Source organism: Poecilia latipinna, unplaced genomic scaffold, assembly GCF_001443285.1.
Source record: "Poecilia latipinna isolate Pla-1442-1.1 unplaced genomic scaffold, P_latipinna-1.0 Scaffold57, whole genome shotgun sequence".
Lineage (NCBI taxonomy): Eukaryota > Metazoa > Chordata > Actinopteri > Cyprinodontiformes > Poeciliidae > Poecilia > Poecilia latipinna.
In genome coordinates this window covers 211,236-224,070 of record NW_015112673.1, presented here as the reverse complement: position 1 = coordinate 224,070, position 12,835 = coordinate 211,236, and the positions used below count along the sequence as shown (strand labels likewise).

Below are 12,835 nucleotides of genomic sequence, written 5' to 3'. Positions count from 1 at the left end.
AATTTAAATGAGCTCTATCATTCCCAATATAGACTGTGGTCAAACACCCTGCACTTAACGTCTGCTATGACTTTGCTGATGGCAAATTGCCACGAGAGAAGCTGTGTTTCATAAACATCCATCCAGGAAAAAGAACAGCTCTAATACATCATGAAGAGCCTTGTCTCCAATTTTCCACTTATGAATGCAAATAAACTCCATAAACGTATGAGAATGTCTTTGTGCTTGCATCTTTCTAAGCTCTTTATTAAATATACAATATAAATATCAGCTTGTGGAGCAAAAAATGTCAGAAGGACAGTGAGATTTTTCTTGCTGTTGATAATGACATCCTGTCTTTTCAAATATAACGTGATTAAAGTGGTCAACTTACGTGCATGAATGACCTGCTGATTCATTTCCCCAAAATCCATTACTGGATGACTTAATGGATGCACACGAGGTACATCACATTCATTATTGATCAAAAACAGTATATCTTTGCTCTGCCTGGTGAGCGGTTGACAAAAATGGTCTAGTTTAAGATTAAAAACCAAGTCATTCTCTAGTTTCTTTTTACAATCACATTTTACAATCCAAATGCCTACGACTTCCAATCCATTCCAAGCAGGACAATGTGGCAGTAGGTAGGGAATCTGGGGGAAGGGAAAACCCAAATGGAATTATGGAGAACCATCACTTCCTAACTAGAGAGAATTTACACGGTGCTGCCAAGGCCAAAGGATTTAAGTAATTCCATTTTCCATGCATGGCTTCTGTACCTACGGAGCCCTGAAGTGAGGGGAGGGAGGGTTCACCGAGCACAGAGGAAGGAAGAGGCAGGTGTTAGTAGGAGTGGGATTCAGGCAAAAAAAAAAAAAGTGACAAAAGAGAAAAAGAAATAAAGACAATAATTGGGAGAAGAAGGGGTTAGTGAGGATAAAACAGAGGTAATAAAAGAGTTTGATAACTGCCTATATTTCGCAGTGCTCAAACAGGAGTGGAAGTGGCATTATGTTGCATCGCGTAGACACCACGCTTAGAGTTCAACTGAGTTACTAGCTGGAAATTTGTTTCCATGTTAGTGTTTAACAGCGAGACTTACTTTGAAGTATTAGCACTAAATGCTTGCAGCTCATTAATTATCAGAACTGTCAGCAGCAATTCACGGAGATATGCGCACAGCCTACTGAGGCTCTCCTCTCCTCCTGCTCCCCAAAGAAAACACGCCTGCATATAGGCACAAAATAGAATTAGCGGATGTGGTGACAGATCCTCTTGAAGTCTTAAAAAGAAGCTGAGTGCGAGCGATCACATTTCTTTGATCCCAAAGACACACCTCAGTTCTGCTAAAGAAACAGAGCACTAATGATCGTTTCAATGCTGAAGAGGAGGACCGAGGAGGGAAACAGTTATAACCACCGCTTTCAGTAATGGTGACAGGCATTTACTCCCGCAGCTATGGGAGCCCAGATGACACCTGGCTAATACTGTATGTCCTTCCCCTGTCCTTGTTAGTTGCTTCAGCTATTTTCTCAGCAGGTTGGAATTCCTAGTGTGTCAAAAGTGTGGCTAAATTGGTTCCTTGAGTGGTAAAAGATAGAGACAGCATTGGACAATTTTACTCCTCTTGTGCTCTATGCCATTGATTAGAAGAAAAAAGCAAGACTACTCCTCTGTGCATGTACATGTTTGCATGCGTGTCTGTACAGTATGTACGTACGTACCGGATTTAAGTGTATGATTGAGCCATTTTGATACACAGGCTGATTTCACGAGTTGTCAGGCCGTTAATGGATAGAAATAGGAAGCTCAGAGGTTGGGACTCTATTTGGGCACTAAATTGAATAACTCCTCCAAATGACTCCCAATTACACAGTACTCCAGTCCGAATCACAAAGCATCATGGTGCACTTAATGCACCTATTAGCTGCCTATCTGGCAAGGAAAGCTGGAGCAAAATGCAAGCCTATTTTTGAAAAGAACATTCAGTTTCCCATATCCCGCAGGTATTAAATAATTTTCTTCCTCTGTGCACTTCTTGACTCAAAAGTTACTTTGCTCTTGTTATGCACCCTGTTCCCTAATTATACAGATGATAAGCTCATGTAGTCATTTTCTCAGTTTGTAAGTTTTGGTCACAGTGCGCCTGTACTCGGGATGCATCTTCATTCAGAGGCTTACACATATTACTGTATCTTGCTTTTTCACACACCCATCCTTTCAAATAAATCCTGAAATAAAATTTTAATTTAAAGTAGTCCAAAGTAGTCAAACAGAGCGCACGGTGCTCTGTATAACACTAATGGAATTCTTAAGTATGTTGAGGTGAGGCGCAGAAGACATTGTGAAAAACGTAAGGAAAGTCCCACTTGATGTAAATTTGAAGGGGAATATTTTATTTAAGCCTGGGTGAGGTTAAAGTTTAGGAAAGAACTTCAACTTATGTTGGGAGTGCACTCTTGTTTTGTTTAAGTACATTTGGAGTGAATGACATCCGACACCATGTTTTGCGGACAAAAGTTATGACGCTCCACTGTTGTATATTATAAATTTAGCAAAACATCCAAATTGTTTCGTTTTGTGGGTACAGTTGTGAAATCCTCAAAAACGGGACACATTTTTAAACACGCTGAGATGCATTGAAAGAATTAATATCATTTATGTCGACATTTTCTTTCTGTTTGTCACTCAGATTCGTTCTGACCAGGACCAGGACATCTCAATCCGATACAGCATTACCGGGGTGGGAGCGGATCAACCACCCAATGAGGTGTTCAGCATCGACCCTGTGCTCGGAAAGATGTTTGTCACCAAACCTCTGGATCGAGAACATCGATCTTCTTATCATGTGAGTATGGCGGCTCTGACACATCTGTGAATGATTGCAGTTCAAATTTGTACCTCTCTGGATTTGACAGCACTTTTTGAAGAACTTCTAAGAGCAGCGTAGCTTAAGCAGAAAAGGTGTGGAATTAACTTAGTTGGCGTAAACCTTGTCAATGCAGCAACCATTTCTGAAATGGTCAATAGCAAAAATGCTTAGGAGGCGCAAAGAACACGTCACAAAAGAAAATGCTTTTCAAGCATGTTTTCACATTTTTTTGTAGTTATCCAAATGGATTAAAAAAAATAAATAAAAAATATTGTTTATCTTTTTGTACAGCAGAGGGAATTGGGATGTAAGGTCCAGAAGCAGGGCTCACCATTACCTGCAAGAAGTGAAAGCATAAACAGGGACTGACAATAATTGCAGTGATCATCATTTTACAACGCAGTATTCTGCAGGGAGTAAATTAGTCTTGGCATACAGATGTTATCTTGACAAAAAACACCAACTAAACTGTTTTTGCAGTGTGCTCCTATAGGACTGAAACAATGACCAAAAGAAGTGGGCTTTTCCAGTAAGATGCACCCCACTTGAGCAAAATAACATCTAAACAATAAGAGTACAAATGTGTTAGATGCTAAAAATTGTTTTAACTTATTAATTTTGACATTAGATTTTCTTGTATGACATTTCTATTCAGTTTCTTCTTTTGTGTCCCACTTCCAGCTCCATATGCAAGGAGTAAGAATGTAAGAAAAAAAAAGATCAATTTTTCTGATTAAATTGATGTTGGCATTGTTCATAAGGATATGACATTTAAAAATACTCAACATAAATGTCACCCAGCTGGACTTAATGGAACTTTAATGTTTTCAATCCAGAAAACTTAAATGTGAAACTTTTCATGTATTTCTTCACTTTGTTCTTTAGCAAACCACAGCTCTTTGACTTTCTGGTCTTTTTTTTTTTTTTCTGTTTACTTCATATTTCATGCAAGGATGGAACACAGTTATGCTCTACTTCTTTTTATTTCAGGAGAACGAGTGCTTTAGAATTCAAAATCAGCCAAGCAACAAGATGCATTCTTATGAAAAGAGAGAGAGGGAAAAAAAGTGTTGAAGCCTCTCGGTTTTCTGCTGTCTTCATCATGACGCTGTTTCTTCCCAAATGTAGAGCACTGCCTGGTTCAGTTCCCTACCCCGTCCCTGGTTTTAAAGATAATAACTTTAATGTGAACTCAGAAATACATTTTGCCTTCTTTAAACAAGGCAGCAATCTCCCGACTCCTGCTGAGATTGAATTAGGCTGTGGGTTTGTGCGCTGCGACACAGGGACGGCAGTAGGTTTCGTTGAGGGGTCTGGCTCCTGGCCTGCTATATAGCAGTGGATATTGAAAGAGTAAAGTTAAGTTTCACCTCCGGGTTTTTCTGAAGATGTCATTTTGCTGAACGTTTGAAAGGATGGAGAGGATGTTGGTGAAGAGAAGGGTATGAGGAACTGTGGAGTGGATTTTCACATCTTTGTGATAAAATGTAAGCAAAGAGGGGCACAGTTCTTATGGTAATTTTGAAAAATTTTCACACCCTATTTAGCTTTCTGCGTATTTTCCCATTGTAACTAAATACCTGAATATCGAATTTTGTCTGACAGAACAAAACATAATACAGCTGTATTGTAAAAAAAGGGAAAAATATGTGAATTTTTGTGTTTTTTTTGTTTGTTTTTGTTTTACTAAAAAAAGTCTAAACAGCACGTCGTATATTTGTATTTACATTTTTTGCTTACTAAAGCTCCAAGTCTGCTGATAAAGGCATGTGCCTTTATCAACTATGCACATCTAAAGACTGGAAGTTTTAGTTTATATATTAACACAGCATCATTCTGTGGGGACACTTTTCTCCATCAAGTGTGATCTGACTGAAATTGAGCTAATTTACGAAGAACGGAAAAAAAGTTTTAATATCAGTACATGCAAGGCTGCTAGAGACATACCCCAAAAGTCTAACAGGCTATTTTTAAATACACTGAAGTTTCTTACTGTAACATGATGAAATGTATCAGTGGGTTTACTGTTTACAACGTTGCATTTTACATTTAAATCACATGTGCAGCAATAATCCATTCTTTTTTTATGTCATGCTTTCATTCCCCATCCATTCACAGAAAGATGATTTTATCATTCCTTATACCTTCTTTTGATGTTAATGCCTAGTAATGAATTAAGAGACAGCAGCTCGGCTTGAAAACTGAACGTGAACATTTATGTAATAGAAAACATATGTGCAAGACTTTATTGTAGCAGCAGAATGTATTGTACTTTTTCTTTCATTTTACTTTTGTGATCGAGGTAAACATCCCTTCTGCTTCACACTGGCACAAAAATCACTGAATAAGTCATGTTCAGGGACATAAACACTCCCAAGCAAAGTGAACAGGTTTTGAGAGAATCAAGGAGTTTATTTTGAAATGCGACTGCTGTTCTTTATTTCTAACTTTTTCTCCTACAGAGGATAAAACAAGCATATGGCCTGAGAACGTTCCTGATTATTTATTTCATTACTCTAGTTTGTTTGTATTTTTATTGTTTTGTTTTTTTTTACTTCCAGACTTCATAAGCAGAGAAAAGAGCAAAGCTCCATGTTTTCTAGTCCAAACACTGTGAGAAATCAGAGCCTGTGATTTCATCGATCTAAGCATTGCCAAGCTGAATTTCAGATGTGCTGACAGGTTGTTTTTTTTTTGTTTTTTGTTTTTCGTAAAGTCAAAGGGAAGCGAAGAGATTTCAAGGCTTGCTTTCAAACAAAACCAGACAGAACGCTGGCCAGGGGATCCAGTGCAGTCATTCTGAAACCGACACCTCACTTTTACGACTGAGCCAGCCTTCCATGAAATAAGATGTTTTCCGTTTGGTTCCTGCTGAGATAAAAGTTTGGCAGGCTAAGTGTGAACAGATAAGAAGTCAGGAGAAAGAATACATCGCAAAGGCAATTTCTCTGCAGGGACAGTATTCTGAAGTTTCTATCTAATATGCCTGATATTGCTATGTTAGTAAAAATATTATAAAAAGTTTTGTTGCTGCAGAATTCAGTTATGAAGATTTTATCTTGTGCCAACAGAAATGTTTTTTTGTTTGTTTTTTTTTCAGTTTGGAGATGCTGTGGCTTTTTGGTGGTTAAACATCAAATGACTTTACCTCACTTGTTTTTGCCAAATGGAAATTCTGTGATTCTTTAGGGTCAACAGAAAACACAGTGAATGATGTGATATATATATCAACAATTCTACAGGCTTCAGTGGTGGTTTTGATGTTGGATATTCATTCCAGGTACTCTCCATTTATAGACATTTGTGCTTTTTGTTAAGTTCCATTAAAAGGCTTTCAGGTGAAATTTGGTCTTTGGCGAAGCAAAAGTCTAGATCTAGTCAGAATAATGAATAACTGTCTGCAGCAATTAGATAATGAAAGCCTCTTGTAGCCACCTGAGCATCATGAGCTCAATATCAGTAAGTCACTCTGGGATTACATGAAGAAAAAACAAGTCTTAGATTTAGACTAAAAGACTGAATTCACAAGGATATCTAGCAAGTTCTATAAGAAACTTGAAACAACCCACCCACTTACCCTAAAAACCTCAATATGGATTCTTTTTTTGTTTTTCTGCATTTTTTAAAAAAAATATACACTGCTCAAAAAAAATAAAGGGAACACTCAAATAACACATCCTAGATCTGAATGAATGAAATATTCTCATTGAATACTTTGTTCTGTACAAAGTTGAATGTGCTGACAACAAAATCACACAAAAATCATCAATGGAAATCAAATTTATTAACCAATGGAGGCCTGGATTTGGAGCCACACACAAAATTAAAGTGAAATGTTCCCTTTATTTTTTTGAGCAGTATATATTTTTATGCCTCTCCTTTAAAGCATAATTGTTTTCCACATTAGTCATTGTTTACCTCCATCTGAACAACAGATTAAAAATATATTTGGGAAAAATAGTCAAATTCTGTCAAATGAGTGAAAAAGGAACATTTTTCTTTTCACTTGCATTTGTATTCATGATTTATCAGTGCCCTGTTTCTAAATATTTTAAGTTAAACTTTTGATACGTTTTTTTTTTCTTTTTTTAATTGTAGTAGTAAGGCTGTCAATGCAGTCATTTTCTTATTGTCACTGTAAAGATGGCACTTCATACATATATTTTACACCATAAAGTGAAAGTGTTTGACGACACTTGAATTTACACAATTAATAAAAACTAGATTGTTGAAATATTATTTAAATAATAGTAATGAAATCATTTCATCGGACTAATTAAACAAAAAAACTGATTACTGACTTCTGAAACAAATAGTGCTCCATGCGTTGTTTCTTTAATAATGTTTTCCAACGAAAATCTGAAATCTTTACAAAATAATGGGAAATATACTGAGATTAAACAGCACACGTGGATTCCAGTTCCAAAATAGGCGTCTTCTGACACCCTATGTTGACACCTACCTTGTTGGTAGATGGTATTAAGGAGTACCAAGGTTAACGGGGACTGTAAAACTCACAGTTGATTTGTCCAATTTTTGTTTGCAATCACTGCTGAAAATAACGCATCATGTTGCTGCACTACCATAAAATCCCTACAAGATTCATTACGGTTGTTGGTTCTAATAAACTTAAATAACTACCCAAGGTAATATACATTTTGCAGCTGTGTTATTCAGTAGCAATCTGTTTGTGAGTGGTTCAAATATAGTTCAGAACTTCTGTCATACCAACAAGCTGAGTAGAGTTGTAGTATCTTTACTCATTGCGGTAGTGTCTGACGTGCTCCACTCAATAGAGTGTGAGGGACCAAACTCAGATGAAGACAAAAAATGTTCAAAGTAGAGAAAGGTTTCAATTTAATTCTTCAAAAAAAAAATCATTAACATAGAATAAAGATTTAAAGCAAGAATAAATCAAAGGATAAATGACAAATTTGGATCCAAACTGAACTCTAACTGTTCACAAACAAAACTGACCTACCAAACAAAGAACAAAGGCTGCTTAAATAGGGGTGGAGTAACCTAAATCTACCACTTGAGGGAGGTCTGATCTAACAAAAGAACAAATAAATACAAAATTAACTAAAGCATTCTATGAACAAATGAAGCAAACTGACTTTAGACATTAACTAAAGTGTGCACCCATTAGAAAATATATGTCTAAATGAAATAACTAACTTAAACAGACTATAAACTATACTAATAAAGAAATAAATACTAACACAATGTGGTGGTGGTAGGAGCATCCACCACAAGAGCCTTTCCACAGTTATGTTATTTTTCTGCAACAAGAACATTAGTTCTGTTCAATGACCTGTTCAAGCTGGAGCCTTGCTTTGATTTAGTCCTCCATATAAACCTCCTCATTGTTTAGCTGTAATCTGGACCTTTTTTCTTTCTCTTTCTCCCAGCTGCGGGCCCATGCAGTGGACATGAATGGGAACCAGGTCGAGAACCCAATTGATCTGTACATCTTCGTCATCGACATGAATGACAACAGACCAGAGTTCAAAAACCAGGTCTACAATGGTTCTGTGGATGAAGGTTCTAAACCAGGTAATGACACAGAAGAGAAGGTAGAGGGATAATTTATCCAGAGCAATTCCAGAAATTAGCCTGTTGCAGCAGCCAATGTAAGTCTGTGAATTTGAGGAAAGAACGCTGTCATTACAAGTGTTGTGCAAAATGTGAATATTGGGCAGAACAGAGAATTTTCCATTCCCTTTGATGTGAAAGGGAATGGGAATGAAAAGCTGTGTCTTACAGCTTTTCATTTAGCCCAGAAAAACAAAGACTTTAAAGCAATAAGCGTTGTCATGCTGGTGAAAAGATTGAGGATTAAATGTACCAAATGTAGCACTACTGGCTCGTTTGACATCAAACCTCGGAGCATATGTGAGTTTGAGTCTGATGAGCCCAACTTTATAATGCTGGAGGTGATCTGAAGAGGTGTCCAGGTGCTTGTTTTCTTCTCTAAATCTTCTGTTTACTTTTTCATTCTGCATTTTTTTCAGAATGATCTTTTCTCTCCTCATTCTATTGGCATTCCCCCGGCCTTGCCCCACGCAGCATATGAGTCTCTATGGCATGCATGACATTAAGCTGAACAATAATCATAAAAAAAGACTTTTAGAATTTGGAGCTCCAGTGGTTTCAAAGGAAGGCCAATTACAGACTTGAATTAGTTTGCAAATTAAAGAGTCATTATGGGGACGTAATCCTGTCAGGCACAGCTTAGGACGCCCATACAAAGGGTCCACATTAAACCCCATATGAGTGCAGCTTAATGAAATTACCCCAGTGATGTGTGACACATTGTGATTCTTCATCTTTCACTGTATCCCTCCATCTCAAGTGAAAAGTGTTGGGTGGGGACTGATAGTCTCTCAGCTTGGAATCAAACCAAACACGCAGTCAGTCCTCTGTTGCTCTCCTTCTCTTTCCTGCTCTCTGTTCATAACATCTTTTTTTTTTTTTCTTGTCTAACTAAGAGGGCTTTAGAGTGCTCCCTCTGGCCGAGTCATTGACAAATGTTGCTTTGAAACGTAATGAAGTTTGAAATGGGAGCTGCGGTTACAATTATCCTCGGACAGGGGCTGTCAGTGGCATGATATCACTATCTCTGGCAATTAGAATCAACTAGCGAAGAGGGAGAAAGAGATGGAGAGATTGGGTGACAGGCGGCGGGATCCCACAGAGTTTTATGAGGGTGTGGAGACTTGAAAGCAAACAAGCAAAACATTCATGGAAGCACAGAGGCTTATTCTTCACATAATGGGTGACTCATCAGGAGGGGCTCATGCATTTAGGCACCTACAGTAAGTTATGCAGTGATACCTTCTGCATGGGTTTGAACTTCACCCTATTACATAACAATACTCCCCCTGTAAACAAATACTTCTCAAAATGGGAACTTTCTTGTCACTGAATTTAAGTGGATTTTAGCACATCTTTACCTAGCAACAGTAAGCAAGTATGATAATCTATAGGACTGTTGGGGGGGAAATCATCTCTGAGTAACAGGACTTCAGGTTTCATTTGCTTCAAGCTTGCATTAATATTGTTGATAAAGTTCATGATCTCTTACTTATGAAGAGAAAAGTGGCACAGTAAGTTAAACTCAAAGTATTTGTCTCTTGTGATTTTGTTTTGTACGTGAGAAGGGCCCTTTGTTCAAAAAGAAAAGTTTAGGTAGTTTGGTTAAGTAGCACAAAGAACAACAAAAGTACCACACTAAACATCTCGAAGCAAAACAGAACATTAGAAAAAAAAACATGTTTCTTTCTATTAGTAAAAGTTTTGCTGTGGTTGGACAGTAAAATAAAGGGAAGTCAAATGTGTTGCACATCAGCACAGTCCTGTGGGAAGTTGCTACGCTGCCAGATGTAAAGATCAAAACTCTTGACATGAATCAGCCCATTGACTGTGAGTCAGTGTCGCCTGGCAAAGCAGCTAGTTGAGGCGTTTTCCACATGTGGGTGGACAAATTTGGCAAATGCTGTCCACGCGGGCATTTGCAGTTTTTGAACAATCACGCTACAGTAAGAAAAATCCTTTTTGACTAAAAAAAATACAGTCAGGATTCAGTAACAAAAATCTGATTAATTTAGATTTGTATTGGATTAAGTGGGAGTGAGGCCAAAAGATTATTCCGTGGGTCCGGTTGTTTTGGTTTGGCACACATATGATAGAAAGACAGCCCTGGAGCATTTTTAAAGTGTTTTTGTTTGTTTGATTGTTTGTTGTTTTAAACTGAAGCAAATAATTAAAAATACAATTTACAACACGTCTCAATCTCTTTTGGTTCATAATTCCACCTTCATCCATCACTGCTCTGTCCATTCTCCTTTTGCCTTAGCACATGGTTTTATTCTTTAAAGTACAAAAATGTTGTGGGTTGGATGGCTATGGAATTTGCCAAACTGTAATCAAACATAGAGAAGATTTCACTTTTTTTATGAACAAATATGTGCCGATGCAAAAATTGTGTTTACAGGTTGTAATTTCGTTTGAAAAGAAAATGTCTGTGAGGTCAGAAAAAAACATTATTAATGTGAAACAAGTAGCATGCATGTGATGTTTTCTCTGAGCAGTTAGCCCTGCTCTCATGTATGGAAGTTGACAGGAGTAATCTGCTTTCACTTCCAATCTTGGGTGTAGAGGCTTTTCCTTTTTCATTTCAACATGTTTATTAATCACTGTGTGAACTCCACCTGCAAACTGTTTGCGAGATGCTGAAGTTGTTTCTTTGCTGTCAAATGTCAGAGAACAAAAAATGTATGTAGCTTGATAAAAAAAATCTTCAAAAACGTTTCAGAGCCATTGAAAAAAAAAAAAACAAACAAAAAAAAAACAACTCATAGGTCAAAGCAGAAAAAGTTAAAACAGACCAAGCTCAAAAGATTAAAGATTGTGAACACTCAGGCAAAGAGTCGAATGTGATGCAATATGAGATTTTCTGCCTCTGTGCAAGTGACTGGCAAAAATCAATAAATCCCTCTGGAGAAACTGAGTTTAAGAAAAATGTCCTGGCGAATGGCAAGGTTTCTATTTTTATTTTTAATTTTGTCACAATTTTCATGATGCCTCTGTTGAGTACACGGCATCCCACAGTGTCATAGATCCTCCACCATACAGATCAGTGGGAATGTTTTTTTTTTTTTTTTCTCATATACTCATTCATTGTAACTCATGTAACCCACCAGGAGTGTTTGTTGCCCATGGTTTAGTCTTGAATCTGAGAAAAACAGGTTTGATAAATGCCCTTTATTTTATAGATGTGGAACAGCTGTGGCAGATTGAAAGCAGGGAATGGAACATGAATGGAAATGAGCAACAAGAAAATGACCAAAACACAAATTAACACCAAAAACCAAACATAGCAAAACAGCAATAACATAGAAAGCAGTATTTTCAGTAATAAGAGCAAAATGAACTGCATCTGGACGTGCATGTTGACCAAACGTTTGTCTTCGCCAGGAACTTACGTGATGCATCTATCTGCATTTGATGCCGATGACAACACCACGGCTAATGGAATGGTGCGCTATCGGATCCTGTCCCAGACACCGCACAGCCCCATCCCTAACATGTTCACCATCAACAGTGAGACGGGAGACATCATGACAGTGGCGCCCGGACTCGACAGAGAGGTTTGTCTTTCATGTTTCGCACTTCACAAAGATATTGTGACAGTGAGGAAATGGTTGCTTTTAAATCCTAGAACCCCTTTTGGTTTCACCATGTCTAAGTGGGCATAAGACACATCTTTATTTCCTCTTAAGCACCACTTTTTCTAACAGTATTGTTTACTCTGTCAACACTTTCAAATCTCATGCAGCCATTTGTCAGAACATATTTCCTCCACACAAACACAAACATCAACTCCTCTGTTTTTTTTTTGTTTTGTTTTTTTTACAGTAAATAGTCTTTGGTCACCTTGTTTATGGAGCTCTAAAAGTTGTGACAAGATCCAAATGTGTTTATTCTCGCATCAAGGATGTGCCAGTGACAACTCTGCAAAGACATCTGCGAAACAGATCATCCTCCCAAACTGTCACTACTGACAGACCTATTAACAACACATCATGCTGCGGTGGGCTGCTCATGTTGTGTTGTTCATGCCTGTGAGTGTGTGTGTATGGCTGTGCGGTAGAGACAAAGGGAAATTTTTTTTGAGATGGAATGCCCTTGACACCTGTCAGACAAACACAAAAGCCCATATAACCACATCTGTGCTCGGTAAAGCAAGAGCAGCGGAGGGAAAAGGAAAAGCTGAGGGGGAGCAGAACAAAAACAGAGCTGAATAGATGGGGTATTACCGTGATGAGCGAAGAACTGAGTGTGAATTTGGCAAAGAAAAAAATAGGGTGACAGAGACGGAGAAACAGGGCAAGACAGCGGGGTGCCAGAGGCAAAGAAAGGTATGAGGCCAACATGTACTAAAAATTTCCCAGCTGAGCCACTGCTGCTTATTTTTGC

The 12,835-nt window shown here is 37.8% G+C and overlaps 1 protein-coding gene across 1 annotated transcript in view; it reads left to right on the top strand.

Moving 5' to 3' along the window:
- Positions 1-12,835, top strand: part of LOC106961215 (cadherin-4-like) — a 300,834-nt gene that overhangs the window by 248,218 nt on the left and 39,781 nt on the right. The window contains exons 6-8 of the mRNA XM_015054789.1: positions 2,675-2,830; positions 8,266-8,410; positions 11,834-12,006. Coding sequence (XP_014910275.1) covers positions 2,675-2,830; positions 8,266-8,410; positions 11,834-12,006 — 474 coding nt within the window. The remainder of the gene's footprint in view (positions 1-2,674; positions 2,831-8,265; positions 8,411-11,833; positions 12,007-12,835) is intronic.